The sequence below is a fragment of the Lynx rufus genome, unplaced genomic scaffold (genome assembly GCF_022079265.1).
Source record: "Lynx rufus isolate CCGP_SWC_20201006 ecotype Redwood Valley unplaced genomic scaffold, mLynRuf1.p SCAF_6, whole genome shotgun sequence".
In the NCBI taxonomy this organism is placed as follows: domain Eukaryota; kingdom Metazoa; phylum Chordata; class Mammalia; order Carnivora; family Felidae; genus Lynx; species Lynx rufus.
In genome coordinates, this window is record NW_025814878.1 from 40632945 (window position 1) to 40652610 (window position 19666).

A 19666-nucleotide genomic window follows, 5' to 3' on the forward strand; every position below is an offset into this window, starting at 1 on the left:
ATTATACTAGTATCAGATAAACAGACTTCAAGTTAAAAGTTATTTTAAGGTGGGGTGCCTGGGTGGCTCAGTTGGTTAAGCCACTGACTTGATTTCAGCTCAGGTCATGATCCTATGGTTCATGGGTTCGAGCCCCAAGTCTGGCTCTGCACTGACAATGTGGGGCCTGCTTGGGATTCTCTCTTTCTCTCTGCCCCTCCCCCCTGCTCGCTCACTCTCTCTCTTAAAATAAATAAACTTAAAAAAAAGTTATTTTAAGAGACAAACACGAATACTATATATTGATAAAAAAAATCAATCCATAATGAAGGTATAACACTTAAAACTTATAAAACCTAACAACACAGCAAAGTATACAAAGCAAAAATGGTTACACCTGAAGGAAGAAATACACAGTTGAACAATCATAGTTAGAAACTTCAATACACTGTTTTCAGTAATGGATAGAACATCTAGATAGATGATCAGCAAAAAAACAGAGAACTTCAACAAGACTATAAACCAATTAAATATAAAAGACACCTATACAACATTCAACTCAGTAACAGCAGAATATATATTCTTCTCAAGCGCACATTAAACATTCCTCAGGATATACTGTATGTTAGATCACAAAGCACTACCAACGAACAAGTCAAAAAAGAAATCCAGGAACAAATTTCACCTAAATACCATCAAAAAAATAATAAAATACTTAGGAATAAATTTAATCAGTTCTGTACCCTGAAAACAGATTCATATGGAATTGCAAGGAACCCTCTATAGCTAAAACAACCTTAACCAAAAGAAAATTGAAGGACTCATGTGTTCTCGTTTCAAAATCTACCACAAAGGTACTGAAATCAAAACAATATGGTACTGGCATAAGGACAGATGTATATATCAATGGAACAGAATTAAGAATCTAGAAATGAACCCACACATGTATAGTCAACTCATTTACAACAAAGGTGTCAAGACTGTTCAATGGGGAAAGAATATTTTGTTCAACAAACCATGCTGGGATAAGTGAATGCCCAAATGCAACTCACATCATATAAAAAAAAAAACTCAAAATGGATCAAAGATGTAAATATAAGAGCTAAGACTGTAAGATTCTTAGAAGAGAACATAATGGCAAATATTCACAACCTTAAATTTGGCAATGGTTTCTTACATACGACACCAAATGCATAAGCAGCAAAAGGAAAAAACAGATACATTGGATTTCATCAATTTAAAAAACTTTTGTGAATCAATGGACACTATCAAGAGAGTAAAGACAACCCAGAGAACGCAAAACAAAACAAACTGTAAATCATTTACCTGATAAGAATCTATTCAGAATATATGAAGAAATCTTTTTTTTTAATGTTTATTTATTTTTGAGAGAGAGAGACAGAGCGCGAGCAGGGGAGGGGCAGGGAGAGAGGGAGACACAGAATCCAAAGCAGGCTCCAGGCTCTGAGCTGTCATCACAGAGCCTGATGCGGGGCTCGAACTCATGAACCGTGATATCATGACCTGAGCCTAAGTTGGACACAACTGACTGAACCACCCAGGCACCCCTATGAAGAATTCTTGTAACACAACAAAGAGACAAATAACTAAATTTTAAAAAATATTCAAAAGACTTAATAAACATTCTCCAAAGAAAATATGCATATGGCCAACAAACCTATGAAAAGATGTTCAATGCAAATCAAAGCAAAATGAGATACCGCCTTACAGCCTTAAATCAGAATCAGAATAACAGATAACAAGTGCTGATGAGAAAATGGAAAACCTGAAACTCTCATACATTGCTGGTGGAAATGTAAAATGGTACTGCTGCTATGGAAAACAGTTTGGTGATTCTTAATCAGTTAAAGATAGAATTACCATACAACCCAGCAATTCTATTCATAGGTATATACCTAAAAAGAATGAATGTTCATAGGAATACTATATAATCAAAAGGTGGGGGGAAAAACCCCAAATGACCATCAACTGATGAATAAGGGAACAAAATACAATAGAATATTATTCAGCCACAAAAATAATGAAGTACTGATACATGCTATAATATGGATGAACCTTGAAAACAATATGCTAAGTGAAAGAAGCCAGATACAAAAGGTCACACAACGTATGATTCCATTTTTATGAAATATCCAGAATAGCCAAATCCACAGAAACAGCGGATTAGTGATATCCCAGAGCTGAGGCTGTGAGGAAATAGGATATGACAGCTTAATGGGTAATGCAGTTTCTGCTTGGGGTGTTAAAAGTTCTGGAACTAAATAATTGTGATAGGTACAAAACACTGCTTAATGCCAGTGAGCTGTATATTTTAAAACAGTCAAAATGGTAAATTTTGTTATATTATCTTTTATCATATATAAAAACAAAATCTGTTCTACATGTCTTCCTACAGTCTTTGAAACCTCCTAAAATCATAACACATTTAGAAATAAAATAATTATATTGACGTTTTATATCAGGGATTGAGAAACTTTTTAAATAAATATTTTAGGCTTTGCACACCTTTCTGTGTAGTAACTATTCAACTGTGCTGACGTAGCATGAAAGCAACCATAGATATTAAGTAAGCAAATGGGAATGACTATGTTACAATAAAATTTAATTTACAAAACAGGAAGCAGGCCAGATTTGGCCTGAGGACTGCAGTTGTCCAAGCTCTGTTGTACACTACTCTTCTTTAACTATATTAATGGGGTTATTATATAAATTAAAGTTGAACTAAATTAAAACAACAAATGTGTCAGTATATGAAGTCTATAGTAGTAAGAAGTTTACATTTACCGAGAGGTTTATGTTTACTGAAAAGTTATATTTACTGATATCAAATGAAGTAAAGTAAAACAAATTAAAACTCAAACAGAATTGATAAAACCATTAACAGAAGTTTTAATTTACTTATCAACTAAAATGTGAACTTCAATGTGAACAACAGATAATCAATAATCTTTTTTAAGCTAATAACTTTCATCCTTTTGCCCAACTAAAGTGTATGCATCTGGTAGCTAAGTTGACATAATTTCTTTTTCACTATCTTTCTCAATTTTTTAATGAAACTGAACCTTACTTTTTAAGCCTATTCTTTTTCTGAAATTTATTATGTTTATAACTATTTAGCTGGGTGCTTTTGTTCTCCTTTAGAGCTTTATTTTTTTGTTTTGTTTTGTTTCTTTGGTCATGATTAAAATTTCCTTAAACATTTAAAGGAATCAGAATTAAGAAATGCTTACATATTATTTCATAAACCATTACCAACTTGAAATACTAACAAATAAGAAAATGAGACAGCAAAAGTAAAAAGAAACAAAGTGCTCAATTAATCTACAAACCCTATAATCAGGCCAGAAAAATCTCAAATTGAAAATTTAAGAGATACTTTTAACAGTATGAAATTCAAAATAACTCTGATATTGAACTCTAAATCAGTATTTTATTTTAAGCTCAGCTAAATTCTCCAACACTTTGGAACATTAACTTTGAACAAGCCCAAAGTTAATGACATAGCAAGTGGTTCAGTGGCCTGCACATACTAAATATTCGATGTTATTGAGTGAAATGCTGAGAAATCACTCTATTCATGGAAAGTTACTCTCTCTAAAAGAATAAAATATCTTTTGCAAACTAGTATCTAAAGTTTATTCTTCCTATTCAATTTTTCAGCTTGGAGAGAATGACTAACAGCACAGAAATGACAAAATTTTTCCTTTCAACCATCTCAACTAGCTTTTTTCTTTTTCACTACTTGCCAGTGGCAATTAGCCTAAAAAAAAGATCTTTTTAGTGATAGGTAGCCAGGATGAATAAAGGAATTTAACTTTCAAATAATTTTATGAAATTTCTGTAAAGGATTTAGAATAATTGCTTTTTAAAAAAAACGTGTAATGTATTTGAAAAAGAAACCACTAGATAAATCGTTTAAGTAAAATTCTAACTCTGAAAGAAAAATCTCTTATGATCTTTGTTCTCTGAACATTTCAAAATCAAATATAAAAACCTGATATCCTAAATACATCATCTGTTCATGCACTAAAGATTCCATGCTTTAGCAAAACTTAAATTTTTATTGTAGTGCAACTACTTATATCCTCATTTTATAGAATTATTTCAGCACAGTAAGCATCAAGCACACAATGAACACTGTTAAGTATTGCTTAAGAAAAAATAAAGATGGATACGATAAAAGTAGAAACACTTTTAATCTACTTTCAAGCTATTACTCTTGGTACAGCTAAACAGAAGCCAAATTTAAAAGCATCACTGAAGAATGTAATTGTGTATACAGAAATATACTGCAGAATATAATTTTTTTCCCAAAACTATTATTCATTTGTGATAAAGTACTTACTCTAAAAGAGGTGGAAGTATTTCACAATTCAAAACAAAATCTCTGCATTCGGCATTGTCACCAGCAATATTGCCAAGTGCCCAAACAGCCTTAGAAAAATGAGAAAGAGATATCCTGTTACAACAATATCTTAAATATGATGCTTTCTCTTACAAATAAGATTTTAGTACAGAATGAACAAAGTAATAGCTTCCAAGATGTTTAAAAAAACAAAACATTCTAGATGGACAGTAAGAAAAGTTTAAAAGTGCCATATACTAATATTTTTAGTCAAACTCAAGGATTGGGCATTAAACAATTTTTTCATTACATACTAGTGAAATGTTTATTCTGTTCAACAAAGAGACTGTCTACTCCGAATCTACATGGATTCAGATAAGATATATTAATTGAGTGAATTATTTAATTACTTATACTAGAGGTTTGCTCTTATGCCAAGGAATCCACTCACTGGGAAGGGACTGATTTGTAAAAAAAGGGAAGGAGACACAAAACACAGAAAAGTGAGGTAAAGCTAATATAAGAATTGGCTTGGGATTGATCTTTGAAAATAAGTTTAGAATTAGTCCAGGTTCATCATAATTTTTTTAAATAATTGGAAATAAAGATTCACTTATTAAACTTCAATTAAATGATAAATTCTACAAATACAAATCATCATTTCATTATATTCTTATTCAAATTTCAAGTAAGTACACAAGTAGACATAAGTTACGTTTTTCAATTGACAAAGTTTTAACATTTAAAACATGAGTTAATATTTTTAACATCAACTCTAGACCTAAGTTTATTTTCTATTTTTTTTTAAATTTTTTTTTTAACGTTTATTTATTTTTGAGACAGAGACAGCATGAACGGGGGAGGGTCAGAGAGAGAGGGAGACACAGAATCTGAAACAGGCTCCAGGCTCTGAGCGGTCAGCACAGAGCCCGACGCGGGGCTCGAACTCATGGACCGCGAGATCATGACCTGAGCCGAAGTCGGATGCTTAACCGACTGAGCCACCCAGGAGCCCCTATTTTCTATTTTTTTAAGAAAAACGTTCTATAAGGGGCACTGGGTGGCTCAATTGGTTAAGTGTCCAACTCTTGATCTTGGCTCAGGTCATGATCTCATGGCTCATGAGTTCAACCCTGCGTTGGGGCTCTGTGTTGGCATTGCAGAGCCTGCTTGGGATTCTCTCTCTCCCCCCCTCCCTCTAACCCTCCCCATCTGTCTCACTCTGAAAATAAATAAAATAAACTTAAAAAAAAAAAAAAGAAAGATCTTTTATGAGATAGGTGCTTTAACCAAGTAAGCCATATATAGCTACCTTAAGAAAACTCTTTTAAATTAATGATATTTTTCACCCTGTGGAATCGATATCCTATTGGTGGGGAAATCAATACATATAACTTTTTTGGAGGTCAACTATGAAATATGTAATAAGAACTTAAAATTTTTTCTTTTACCATAATTAAGTCATTTTTCCTAATGAAATAATCAAGAGACAAATAAAGATTGATATATAATGTTCCTCACATATCAGTAACATTAATAAGCTAGAAATAACACGATGTATAATATAACTGAGGGATAGATAACAAATTATGGTATATATCTGACTAGATAATGAGTAATCAATAAATCTTCTTGGAAGAATAATTAATGTCATTAGAAAAGGCTCCTAATATCAATGCTATGTGGGGGGAAAAACCCCATATACTGTATATATAAAACTAAACAGATGAATGGACAACAGATAAATTTGCCATAAAAACAGTTCAAAACAAAAATACCACATTTTATTTTCTTTTGTTGGTACAAATCATATGTGATCAAAATTTCCCTCTTACAACAACTATGAGAATTTATTTATGTTTATTTTAAAACAGTTCTATTAAAAATAATGTGATATTTAAAAAAAAAAACAACAACAACAAAATAATCTATGGACAAGCAAAGAATGAGGAGTCAGACCAGCCCAGGTTTAAAACTTGGTTCAGCCATTCACTGTGACTTTGGGTAAATTACTAACTTTCTGGGTCTCAGTATGCTCTGTTATACATGGGAATAGTAATTTTTGATAGTTGAGATCATACTTACAGAGAACCCAGGATTATGCCTGAGACAGTGCATTCTACTTTCATTCTAATTTGACACCAAATAGAAATTACTGTGTTTTAAGAAATGAAATGCACATGCAACTCTCAAGAAAACATGAAAATCTAGTAAACATAACCATTCATATTAGAAACATATACCTGTTCTTGCACATCTTCATGTTCTGAATTAAGAAGTTTGATAAAAATTGGAACAGCTCCAGTTTCAATCACTACCTTGGTATGCAGAAAAGTTCCAGATGCTATATTAGTTAATGCCCATGCAGCTTCAAACTAAGGAAAAATAGAAGTAGAGTAAGTGAGAGCACCAAAGAAATGTCAAAAAGAAAGGAAAGAGGGAGAGTAAAGACTTAGCTGAACAACCTGGAAGACTGATTTACAACTAGTAAAATTAATCAGATTTCATAAATAAAAACTCTTAATTTTAAAAAAGGACTCAATCTGGGGCGCCTGGGTAGCTCAGTCGGTTGAGCGTCCAACTTAGGCTCAGGTCATGATCTCAAGGTTTGTGAGTTTGTGCCCCACAGCAGGCTCTGTGCTGACAGCTCAGAGCCCATTTCAGATCCTCTGTCGTCCTTTCTGCCCCTCCCCTGCTCTCTCTCTCAAAAATAAATAATAAAAACATTAAAAAAAAAGACTCAATCTGGAAAAATAAGAACTGAAAAAAATATAATGAAAATGTATAAAATCATGAACAATAAATGAACACATCTGAAATTATAATTCACAAAACTAATGTTTAGTATTAAAGAGTCAGGTATTCTAACAGAAGCAATGCTCTTTTGGACAAACCTAACTTTTTATAATTAGTAAATTATATTGATTAGTGCTTTTTTTTTTTTTCAAAAAAAAAACTTAATCACATAAAAATATTTTAAGAGGTAAAAGAGCTTATACTAAAATGTTACAACCCTAATTAGCTAAAGGGTCAAAAAAATTTACCCATTATTATTTTGAGGTTTCTAAAACAAAAAATTTATTAAAGGTTGACAGCTACAAAATTTTTATTAAATTAAGAATGATTTTATATACTTTTTCCAAAATTGTTTAACAGAACAAACGTTCCTAGGAGAAACCAGCATTGCAAACATGACCAGGGCCAGACAGGTGGCACCACCTCTCCCTTTATTCCTGAATGCTTAAATATATTCAGTACTGTAGAACTTACTTTCACTAGAAACTTTAATCACATGTTATTTCTGGAAAGAATTAAGAAAGAAAACTTTAGAACTCACTTGTAAAGTACAATTTTCATTTCTTTCAAGAAATTTCACAAATCTCTGTACAACTCCTGGTTTCTGTATAACCTGATCAATTGGTGGATTAGGTTCTAAAAATTAAAAAGAATTACGTTATTACATGACACAAAAAGACAATAATCTGGTCCCAGTGTCAATTAACAGGACGCACAAAAAAACTTTCCTAGGTTTCACTGACCAAGTTTAAAAGCCTCAGGTATATGTAACTGAAGTAAATAAATGTTCTCCTAATTGCAATGTTTACTGCAAAGCAAATTCTTTTACATTGACCACAGTAACACAAATCCTAAAATATTTCCTATACAAATATTTAATTTTGTAAGTTGAAGGCTATTTCAAAGGTCACCTTCACAGCATGGAGTATTTCAGTCTAACATTTGAAACACCAACTGAAAGATAATGTTCCCTCTAATTCTTCATAAGCATACTCCACTTTCCAGGGATGTCCCCTTCCCTGTCAACCATTGTCTAATGCTTTCCAGTCAAGTTATATTCCATTTTGTCAGAGTATAATCCATTATTTACAGAAATGCTACTGAACTATTAGTATTCTTCATAAATTTTCATGAAATGCAGAGGACTTTTGAGAACCACAAAATCTCTAGGAAATTTTCAAACAAAGATACGCAAAAATAAAACCAAGATACTTTAGCGATTGGCAACCTAAGTACCAAAAAGTCTTTCTTCTCCCTTGGTTTCAACAAAAAGTATATTCTTATGGTTCCCCAGCAACTTCTCAGTTAGTGTTCCTTATTTATCAGTCAGTATAGCATAAGGCTCTTGAGCTCCAGGTTTTGAGTGAGTTCAAGCACCATGCTGGGTATGGTGCCTACTTAAAAAAAAATTTTAATTAATTTTATTAAAAAAAATAGATATTTTTTAAAAAGTTTTTTATTTTGAGAGAGAAAGAGAGAGCGTGCGTGTGCACAAGCAGGGGAGGGGAAGACAGAGAAGGAGAGAGAGAGAATCCCAAGCAGGCTCTGCGCTATCACTGTGTAGCCTGACATAGGGCTTAAACTCACTAACTGTGAGATCATGACGTGAGCCAAAATCAAGAGTTGGACGCTTACTCGACTGAGCCATCCAGGGACCCCCTCCGAAAATATATCTTATTTAAAAGTACATTTTAAAGAAAAATTAAGACGTACAAAGAAGAGTGCCTTAAAAAAAAAATCCAATAAATAAAACTCTAGTGCAGAATCTTGTAATATCAAATAAGCATACTGAAATGGGTGATGGGTTAAGGAGCGCACTTGCTATGATGAGCACTGGAGGTTATATGTAAGCAATGAATTACTAAATTCTACTTCTGCAACCAATATACACTATATGTTAACTAACTAGAATTTAAATAAAAATTTGGAGGGAAAAAAAAAAGTGACATCAATTTTAAATTGTGTCATTACAAGTTCAGTTCATTATCCATTAGCATTAGCAAATTTTAAAGCTTATTTTATCATGTTGATCTAGGAAAAGTAATGACCCATAGCCTTCTTTTATTAAATGATTAAATTTTCTGGTTTTATAAGATAAATGTACTAAATTAAATTGCTTATTAAAAATCAATTCGTAAAATAATAATCCTTGCCTTTAGAAAGCAGCTTTCTAAATTTCTGTGTTGCTGTAAGCTGTTGATCAGCGTTATTAGAAAAAATCATCTGAACCATATCTGTGGTGATAACTTCTTCCTAAAACACAGAAAATATAATTTATCATTTAAATATTTTATATGAATAATATTTGCTGTATCCACTACCTCCAAAATATTATTGAAGTATAATCTGAAATATATTTTTGTAATATCTACCTCTGGAATAGGTACAGTGGAACTGATATCTGGATCCTGGATTGGACTTTCTAGCATAGATTCATCATTTCTGGGCAAAGAGACATTTCTGCGTTTGAACAGCTGTAATAAAGAACAAACACTTTATACATAAAACACTGAATTCCCATAGAATTATATTTTTCATTTAAGTGTACAAAAAACTAATAATCTTATCATTTAAAATTCCAAATATTTTAGGTGTTTCTCAATCACTATGCCATGAAGACCTTAATAATCTTTGAGAAGTTAAACTTTCCAAGCTAGGTTAGCCTCTATGCTGCAGATTACTCTAAGTCATTCTTAATTTCAGATCTTTTACCAATGGCGGGTCCCTTCAGTGCAGTACACATTTATGTTTTATAGTACTTGTAAAAGCACATATGCTCACACTAGTGTATGAGATGTCTAAAAATTTTTCAAAAATTTTTCCAAGAAATCTTAATAAAAAAGCAAATCAGTTACCTGAGAAAAATAATGTGGCATATTAACACACGTAGTATATCAGATTAGTAAGGAATAGAGAACTCCTCTCAGGAAAGATGGCCCTATCCTTATTATTTCAGAAGTGAATAAACAAATAAAGAAAAAAAAGATAAGAGAAATAAAGCATAGAGAAGTCACTGAGTAGGATGCATAGATACATTTCCTACATCAAAATAGAGAGGAAAATTTCTGGTATCATATTCTTTTTGATAGCTAAATAATTACCACTCTTCTTCAGCCAGTATAGTTCCTTCTAATCATTCACTCAACAGATTTTTTTTATTTTTTTTTTGAGTTCCTACTATAATATAGTTAGGACTGTGCTAGATAATACAGATAGGGAGATGACAAATCATATTTATAAAACAGGGTCTTTCTCTACTTTCTTCATTGCTAGCCCTTTCTGCACATTAGTTTTAATTTACGCATGTGAAGACTATACCCTCTTAATTACTTATAAATATTTCTAAACTTAAGTAGAACTTGGAATGAAAAGCATTGAGAGGCACTCTTTCTAATGATGTTTCTATTCCTTATGTCACATATACAAAATTCAGAACAGAGAAGTCTTAGAGATCTAGCTGGCTGATGAGACTACAGAAGGAACAGTATGATCAGCATAGGAAGATGACTACAATTAACTTAAAACCAAGAACTGTGAAAACCACAAAGCAACAAATGAATACAATATTTTTGGGGGAAGAATTTTATAATGACAAACAGAAGTGATCTAAACAGGCTTAAGGGTAAAAAATCCTTAGCACTGGGATAAAATATAATTAACAGAAAAGGTTTATCAATAGAACAGAAAAGCTGTTCCTCTCAATGATTAAAAATAGTACAGGTTTCTGATTCATGAATTACTCCTGGAGTCTAACAAATTAAAGGATAGGCTTATATTCAATTTCCTAAAACACTTTTTCATTTAAAATTATCTAAAAATAAGCAATAATAACGCAACTTCTAAAATCTATACAGTTTTGTGATAAACAGAATTAAATATTTTGAAACACCTACCTGTTCTTCCCTTTTTTGTTTTCGAAGCTGTATTCCTTCTTCTTCTCTTCGTCTGCGCATCTCTTGGGGGTTTAGGGCTTTGTTCTTATAACTTTTCATTCTATAGTTATCTTTCCCTGGACTAGCCATGGCATCTTAAGGTTAGGAGAGAAGAAAACAGGTACTTGTAACTCTCAAAACAACATGAAATGTTTACTCTAGGGAAACTAAGTTCATGCTTACTGCTTAAATAGAATTACAAAATCCATTCTAAAGATCATGTACAAAGAATACATTCCCTCATTCCCATAACAAAATTGGAGCAAAAGGACCAAATATTTTAAGGACTAAACTATCAAACAAATAATAGATTTTGGTCTAAACACAGATAAAGTCATTACCCTAACTTCACTGGTTTTAAGACGCACTCCACAAAGCCTGCTGTTTTAACCTTTCTGAAGTAGGAAACGTCTTATATTCACTGTCAGCCAGGAAATTATCAATCATGAAATAGTTGGGTAAAAAAAAACTTCTAGGGGTGCCTGAGTGGCTCAGTCGGTTAAGCAGTTGACTCTTGATTTTGGCTCAGCTCATGATGTCATGGTTTGTGAGGTGGAGCCCCACATCAGGCTCTGCACTGAAGGGCAAAGCCTGGTTGGAATTCTCTCTCTCTCTTTCTCTCTCTCCCTCTCTCTCTCTCAAAATAAGTAAATAATAATAATTTTTTTAAAAAAACTTTTTATTTTTTAATGTTTATTTATTTTTGAGAGTGAGAGTGTGTGCATGCACAAGCAGGGGAGGAGCAGAGAGAGAGGGAAACACAGAATCCAAAGCAGGTTCCAGGCTCTCAGCTGTCAGCGGAGAGCCAGACATGGGGCTCGAACCCATGAACCGTAAGATCGTAACTTGAGCCACAGTTGGATCCTTAACCAACTGAACCACCCAGGCGGCTCCAAAATAACATTTAAAAAAAAAAAAAGAATTGAAAAAAAAAAACCTCCTAAGTTATGCTCCCAACAAGATCAAGAAATGGCCAGAATGAAATACCTTATTTTCAAGGGAACATGGTATTAGGCTTCAATAAGCACAGGTCAAATATTTTTGGGGGTCTGGCTTCTTTTATTTACTTAAAGTGCTGCCTTCAGAACTAAGACTGGGGGCGCCTGGTGGCTCAGTCGGTGGCTCTGCCTCTCCCCTGTTCATGCTCTGTCTCCCCCCAAAATAAAATAAAATGTTAAAAAAAATTAAAAAAAAAAACTAAGGCCGCATGGGTCATGACTTCAGTCATGACTGCAATACTAGTTTGCAGTACTATGGTAATAATTAGTTCTTTTTAAATGCTGAAATACTTACATATTTTTAAGTAGTTTTATTATAAATGTATTTAAAAACATTAACATTTATATAAACATTTTCTTACAAATGCACTTACAGTATTTTATGTAACATGTTACATTTAAAATAATATAATAATTTTACTTTCAGAAACCAAAGAGAATATTGTGATCAATTAACACTATGAAGTAAACAGAAGAAAAAGAAGGTTGGCATTTATCTGCTATCTCTAATGTCAAAGACAGACTAATGAAGTAGCAAATTATACTGTAATTAGTAGAGTAGCTGAAACATATGCATTGAATCCCGTGAAAGCCCAGAAGACCTAGCAGCTAACTGTGCCTCAGGGAGCTCTGAAAATCTTCACAGTTATCTTAAAGGAAGAGCAAGAATTTGCCAGGAAAGAGGATGAAAAGGGAAAGGGAAGGAACAAGCATTTCAAGCAGAGGGAATACATGCAAAGGCAGAGTTCTTGCAGAAAACTGGCATAATCACAAAACAGTAAGAAATTAAGTGTGCCTAAACAAGATTCATGGGAGAAAAGGCAGGAGATAAAGCTAGAAATGTAACTAAGAACACCTATGGTTCCTGCAATGAAGTTGAGAAATTTGGATTTGATCTTAAGGAACAGAATTAAAGAAATTAAAGAGAAGATTGTTTTGAACTTTGATGATGAAGACCAGAACTAAATTAATAGTTACAATGGAAATGTAGAAGACTGTTGATTCCAGAAACATTGCAGAAATTGATTCAAAAAGAATAAGAGACCAAATAAATATAAGAAATATGAGGTGAATAAGAAAAAGGAGTTTAGGAAACCCCATGGTTTTTAGCTTGAGCTATTTCAGTACAATGACAAAATAAGCCAAGACAGGGAATACAGATGGTGTATCAGAGGGATGGTTTTGTTTGAGTGCTAGCTTGTTTTTGAGATGAAAACAATGAACTGTTTTCTTTTTAAAGTTACATACAGTAAAACAAGCACTCCTTTGGTATAAAGTTCTATGAATTTGACAAATGCACAGCATAAAACCATCACAATCAAGATACAAACAGCTCCATGACCCCTAAAAAACTTTGTCATGCTGGGGTGTCTGGGTGGCTCAGTCAGTTGAGCATCCGACTTTGGCTCTGGTCATGATCTCACAGTTCGGTTCGTGGGTTTGAGCCCCAGGTCAGGCTCTGTGCGGACAGCTCAGAGCCTGGAGCCTGCTTCAGATTCTGTGTCTCCTTCTCTCTCTGCCCCCCCCCCAGAAGTAAATAGACATTAGAAAACATTTTTTTTAATAAAAAATAAAAAACTTCCTCATGCTGCTCCAATTAGCCCCTCTTCCACCCTTAATACCTGGCAATCACTGACTTGTTCTCTATCTCCACAGTTCTGACTTTTCCTGAATTTCACAGTAAGTGGAATAAAAACAGTGTATAGTCTTGAATTGGCTTCTTTCATTTAGCATAGTGTAGCTATGAGATCCATATTGTTGGCATATATCAATAATTCATTCCTTATTGTTGAGTAGTATTCAAGTGCATGCTTATATCACAGTTGCTCGATTCATTAGTTGAAGGACATTTAGGTTGTTTCTAATTTAGTACAATTATGAATAAATGTTATAAATATTCATGTACAGGTTTTTGTGTAAATATGTTTTCATTTCTCTCGGGTAAATATTTAGAAGAAGGACTGATGGATAACATGGTAAGTTTATGCCTCCCATCTTATAAGAAACTGCCAAACAGCAAAGTATTGTACCATTTTGTACTCCCATCAGCAATGTGTAAGAGTTCCTGTTGCTCTTTGTTCTGCTACAGTTGGTACTGCCAGAATTTTGTTGTTAATTATAGCCATTCTAATACATGTATAGTAACGTTCATTTTAAATGTGTTCAATTTATAATACTTAGGACACATACAGGAGATTTAGACCTATAGATGGTTAAAAATATGGGTCAAACCCCAGGAAGAATCCTAATTGATAATCCAAGATCATGTAGGGCTATAAAAGAAAGGTGACCAAGGATTGAAATCTTGAGGATGTTTATCTCTTAGTGGGAAAAGGAGCAAAGGACCAAAAAGAAATAGGTCAGAGAAATAAGAGAACCAGAAGAAAGAGGAAAGAGAAGAGAATTCAAAAGACAAGGTTGTATTTAATTTATAGTAGCACTGAAAACAGACCACTTGATTTATTCATTCTTTGATTCATCCAGCAAATCTAAGTGCCTACAATAAGCCAGGTGCCACACAAGGCATCAGATTTGATAATTAGGTCACTGGTAAAGACAGTGAGAGAAATTTCATTAGTGGTGGAGCTAAAGTAGAATGGAATAGGCTGAGCACTTCAGAATGATTTGAAAGATACTTTGTGCCTCTGAACTTAACACATGTACATCATAGCAATTAAGGTATATTTATACTCGACCAAAATCCTTCTTTAAAATAATTAATGAATTGATTTCAATAATACTGTGTGGACCTACAAACACTTATCATTAGAAACAGCTCAACCTAACTTTATTAATAAAAACAGTGTGCAGCAGTATTCCCTAAGTATTTCATATATAAACATTCTGGCTCATTAATAAGAGCTTTGGCTCTGAGATGAGAAAAAGACGAGTTCACTACAGAACAAATTGGACTTCAACATTAGTTGTTGACTTATGCTCAATAAATATAAAATATTTTAGCAAAATGAAATGTTCATAGAAATAAGCCTCTTAACGTTTATCACCTACACATTAGGCTTTTCGAGGCCATCGGCCTCTAATCTTTTTTTGATCACATATCCTTACGTATGCAAAATATTATTTGTGCAGGGGCGCATGAGTGGCTCAGTCAGTTACACATCAAACTCTTGATTTGGGCTCAGGTCATGATCTCACACTTCATGAGATCAAGCCCCACAACACATCAGGCTAAGAGTGCAGAGCGTGCTTGGGATTCTCTCTCCCTCTCCCTCTGCCCCTTTCCCACTTGTGCTCTTCTAAATAAATAAATAAATAAATAAATAAATAAATAAATTTGTGTATTCATCCTCAATGTTTGTTTATTTATATACAAGTATTACTAGCCTAATAATCTCTCCCATTACAAAATTCACAAATAGAAAAATTTTTTATAGAATAGTTTTAAAAGGTAAAGAAACAAGCTCTAGTATTTTCTCCCCACATCTACTTCAGTTACCTTGTGCCTCTCCAGCCTACACACTGGACACTACTTCTAATGAATCATTAATCTAGGTGCCCACATTAAAATCTTTAATATAAATGTTAACCAAATAAAATCTACCCCCAACAACTCATGTATCATTTGTTCCTTTTTCTGGTACTAACTATTTAACACCTGCATCCTCACTGCAATTGCTTTAAAGGAGACATATAGTCCAAGAACAATCTCTAAAGGTACCTCATCAGAGAGGATTGTTCCCTTTTCTGCAAAATAACTTTAAAGACTACTTCAAAGGTTACCATCTCATACAAGTTATTTTAAATATAAGAAATGCCATTCAGATACTTTGAGACTGCAGAACAGAGATTCTTTCTCTCTCTCTCTCTCTCTCTCTGCTCCCAGTTATAAGCTTATTTTTCACTCAGCTTTTTGAAAAACTGTTTTGAGGTTGGGCAAGTAATTGCATTTTGAACTTCTTCTAATATATATTAACGGAATTTCTTGTGCCCCTAAAGCCTCCATTTCTACGGATCTGGATGCGTATTAGTAAAAATATAAGGCTGGTACAAAGGGGTAAGTGTTCTGACTACAGCCCCTATAACCAAACAACCAGTACTTAAAGAGCTAAAGGATAAGGCTGTTTCTTGTTTACCAAAAAAGAAAATCGCTTACTGAGTGCTGTAATTAAGAGACATCAAGTCAGACGTAAAATGCTTTTAAAAGACTAAGAGCAAATGCCGATGTCATATTCTTTTGAAGTATCACTACCTCATTGCACACCTTTCGAATCCTTCGCCTCTCATGCATTACCGAGGAAACACTTGTTAAATTTTCATCTTGGAACGCAGCTATTAGAAGCATCTATCCCACCCAGTCCCGCGTCGACATCCAGGTGGAGGAAGGAAGTTGGCGGACCGCGAGCGTGCGACAAGTAGGCCCCCGGGGCCAAGCGTGCGGTATTCTGGACACTGTGGAACTTCTAATAAGCTGCCGGACCCACACAGACGCTAAGTCCCAGGACTGAATGGCAACATTTGACCAGACCGTGTACCTCCGAGAACGGAGCTACCAAGGCACGGTGAAGCGGCACCGGGCAGGATGAGCTCGGCCGTTTAAGGCTCCTTCCGAGGGCCAGCCCGGCTGGCTGCGAGGATCTGTAATCCCCAGCACCGTCGCGTCAGCAAGGAAAAGGTCCGGCTGCCACGCCCCCGCCACCAATGTGTCCCTTAGGGAACCCTGCAAAAAACCCTGGCAGAATGGCCTGGTCCTCAAACCTTCGCAAGGAAAGGGCTAAATACAGTGACCCCTGGAACCAGCAACCCCCAAAGGGACCAAACCCAAGCTTCACCCAAACTGGCCTGTATCACTCCCACTTACCCATTAATGTGGCACGATCCGCTGCCCTAACTTCCCAGTCCCCGGTTGCGGCGTCCGCTGCAGGTAACAGTGGGGTCGCCACTCCGCCCCTAGCGTCGAGCGTAGCGACAAGGTTCGCAACTCAAAATGGCGGCTACCTGCGCCCCTTCCCCGAGACCCCGAGACTCGGCTCCCAGAAGCCCTTGCAAGCGGCGACCGCGGCGGCGGTGGTGGCGGCGGCGGCACCGACCCGCAGAGGGGCGGAGAGAAGCGAGCGCAGAGCTCCACCCACCGAAGGAGGAGCCGGTACCTGCGCTGACTCCGGGATTTCAATCCGGCGCGGTAGCTGTGGCAGCAATGGGTTCTACTGCCCTAAGTCTTCTATGGGAGCTCTCATTCATTCACTCATTCGTTCTTTTGGTTTGTTTGTTCAGTCACTCATCCTACAAGATCGTATTGATGGAGAGCCTAATCTGTGCTAGGCACTGTTTTAGATATTGGAGCTGAAATAGTGTGCACTCTGGAAAAATTCCAACCTCGTGGAGCTTTACTGAGGCTCTTTCCTTCTTCAGCTTCATTAAACCTCTTCCTATGTCCTGCTGGTTTGTTTCAAGCTTTTCAATTTGCCATTTATTTAGAATTTGGATTCTATAATATCTGTGGATTTTTGACCAAAAAATAGTCATTGATACATGAATAATTCCAAATAAAGAACTCTAAATTACTATAACACACATAAGCTTTGTAATCCACTCTGGAGTTCAACAAACAGTATTGAAAAGATCTGTTTCCAGAAGTGATGCTGGGCACAGAGTATAGTAGATAACACATGATAGCTGCCCTGAAGAAGATCCTGTTTTCTATCTCTTGTTCTTTTTTTCTTTTCTGAGAATTTCGTGGTTACCTTTTGGCTCTCTATTGAGATAGATAGATAGATAGATAGATAGATAGATAGATACATACATACATACATACATACATACATACATACATACATAGATTCTGCTATTGTGTTTTTAATCCCAAGAGCTATTTCCTTTTTGATTCAGGGATTAAATATCTTTTTTTTGTCTCTCTGAAGATATTAATTGTAGTTTCCTTTAAGTATTTTTTTCCTCCTTCATTTGTTGTCTCTGTTTCTTCAGAGTTTTGTTTTTTCCTTTTTCATCATTTGGTTTTCAACTTTACTGCTACAGGCTGTACTCTAATGCCTAGTGATCCTTGAGTATCCATTCATATTTAAGAATGAGACACTAAAGAAAACTATTGTAAATTTGTATAACAGCCCATTGTCTGCTTGCCAATTGTCCTCCCTACAGAGTAATAACCTGGGATGTTGGCTGTTTCATTGAAGGACTTTCCTTATCTGTAGGTCTTATCTTTTGGACCAATGATATTCCCTGGAGAAGAATTTTTTAATCTCCTGACTGGAAGACACATATCAGACATCAGAATGTGTTGGGGGAAATGGCTAGGAGCCTCGTAATTCAGTATTTAGCTTTCACTCTTCCCCACTTACAGTCCAACACCTTGACTCCTCCCTGCCCCCCTCCACTTAGCTGTGCATTTCTGACATTATAACCTTGCTGGTTCATTTTCTTCATAAAACCAAACCTGTAGCCTTCTGTCTTGGACGGAAAGATCAGTCACTTGGCAACCTAGTGTTGGAGGAAATCTGGAGATGGTTCTAACTGCTCTTTATTCAGACTTTTCAGCAAAATGTTCCTCTTTTCAGGCCAGTTTTAATATGGTTTTCAGATGTGTCAGGTCTTTAATTTCTGAACATTTCCTGAGTTCTGGTGTATGAAGTGACTTGTTTTTGTTGACTTCTCTTCTTATCCAAGTTAGTTTCTACTCATCTATCCTTTTCCTAGCTTTCAAATTTTGTTAAAATCTCATCAGCATTTATTTTTGTTTTTAGTCTTCTGTCATTTTAGTAGATTTCGAGAGGCAGGGAATATAAATGTACATGTCCTATCTGCCATATTTAACTACAAAACCCTAAATATACCGTACATCATCAGGTTTTGCCACTCTCCTATGTAAATATTAAAATAGTTTTCTCCAAGAGCCTACATGATTCGGCCCCTGTCTACAACTCTGACCTTATATAGTAACCACTCTTCCTTCGAGAACATTCTGCTCAAGTCACAAAATGTTCTTTTTGCTCCAGTCTGAGCCTTTGCTCTAATTATTTTCTTTGCCTGGAATGCTCTTCCTCCTGTTGGTGCAAAGTTTATCACAACACTCACCTTCTCAGAGAGACCTTTTCTAACTACATTAGTCCTCTCTATAAATAACTCAGTTTTATTTCTTCATAGCACCTATCATGATCAGTTCGTTTCCTTGTTTATTTTCTGCCTCACTAGCATGTAAGCTTCAAAGGGTGTTCATTTTGTATATTTTGAAGACTTCTGCAGCCCCAGTTCCAAGCAAAATGCCTTTCGAATAGACACTCGCTATATATTTATTGAATGAAATGAAAACTGAACCCTAAAAATAAGGTGTGTGTGATCTTGTAACCTTGAGGCACGAACTCATCTTAGTTATCCTCCATCTGTGGAGCATAGTTTGGATTTTGGAACATAGTAGGATTATAAGCCCTTTATCGATACACAGCGGTAGTCAGGCCCTAGGTTATTATGGATTCGTATAATGTCCTAGGACCCGTCGTACGAATTCATTCTGAAAATTCTCAGAGCCTCGTGTGCCCCTTAGTAAATTAAGAGTCCGAACCCGGGAAAGAGGATGCAAAAAGACTACAACTCCCAGAAAACACTACAACCCAGACTGGCAT

The 19666-nt window shown here is 35.1% G+C and overlaps 1 protein-coding gene across 1 annotated transcript in view; it reads right to left on the bottom strand.

Annotated features, from left to right (window-relative positions):
• The window catches only part of KPNA5 (karyopherin subunit alpha 5), a 43366-nt gene extending 26284 nt beyond the window's left edge, over nt 1-17082 (bottom strand). Inside the window, exons 1-7 of the mRNA XM_047102901.1 lie at nt 16891-17082; nt 11035-11168; nt 9514-9615; nt 9295-9394; nt 7683-7777; nt 6589-6720; nt 4346-4434 (exon numbers count right to left, since the gene is read on the bottom strand). Of these exons, the coding sequence (XP_046958857.1) occupies nt 4346-4434; nt 6589-6720; nt 7683-7777; nt 9295-9394; nt 9514-9615; nt 11035-11168; nt 16891-16894 (656 nt within the window). The 5' untranslated portion in view covers nt 16895-17082. The remainder of the gene's footprint in view (nt 1-4345; nt 4435-6588; nt 6721-7682; nt 7778-9294; nt 9395-9513; nt 9616-11034; nt 11169-16890) is intronic.
• Nucleotides 17083-19666: the final 2584 nt, after the last annotated feature.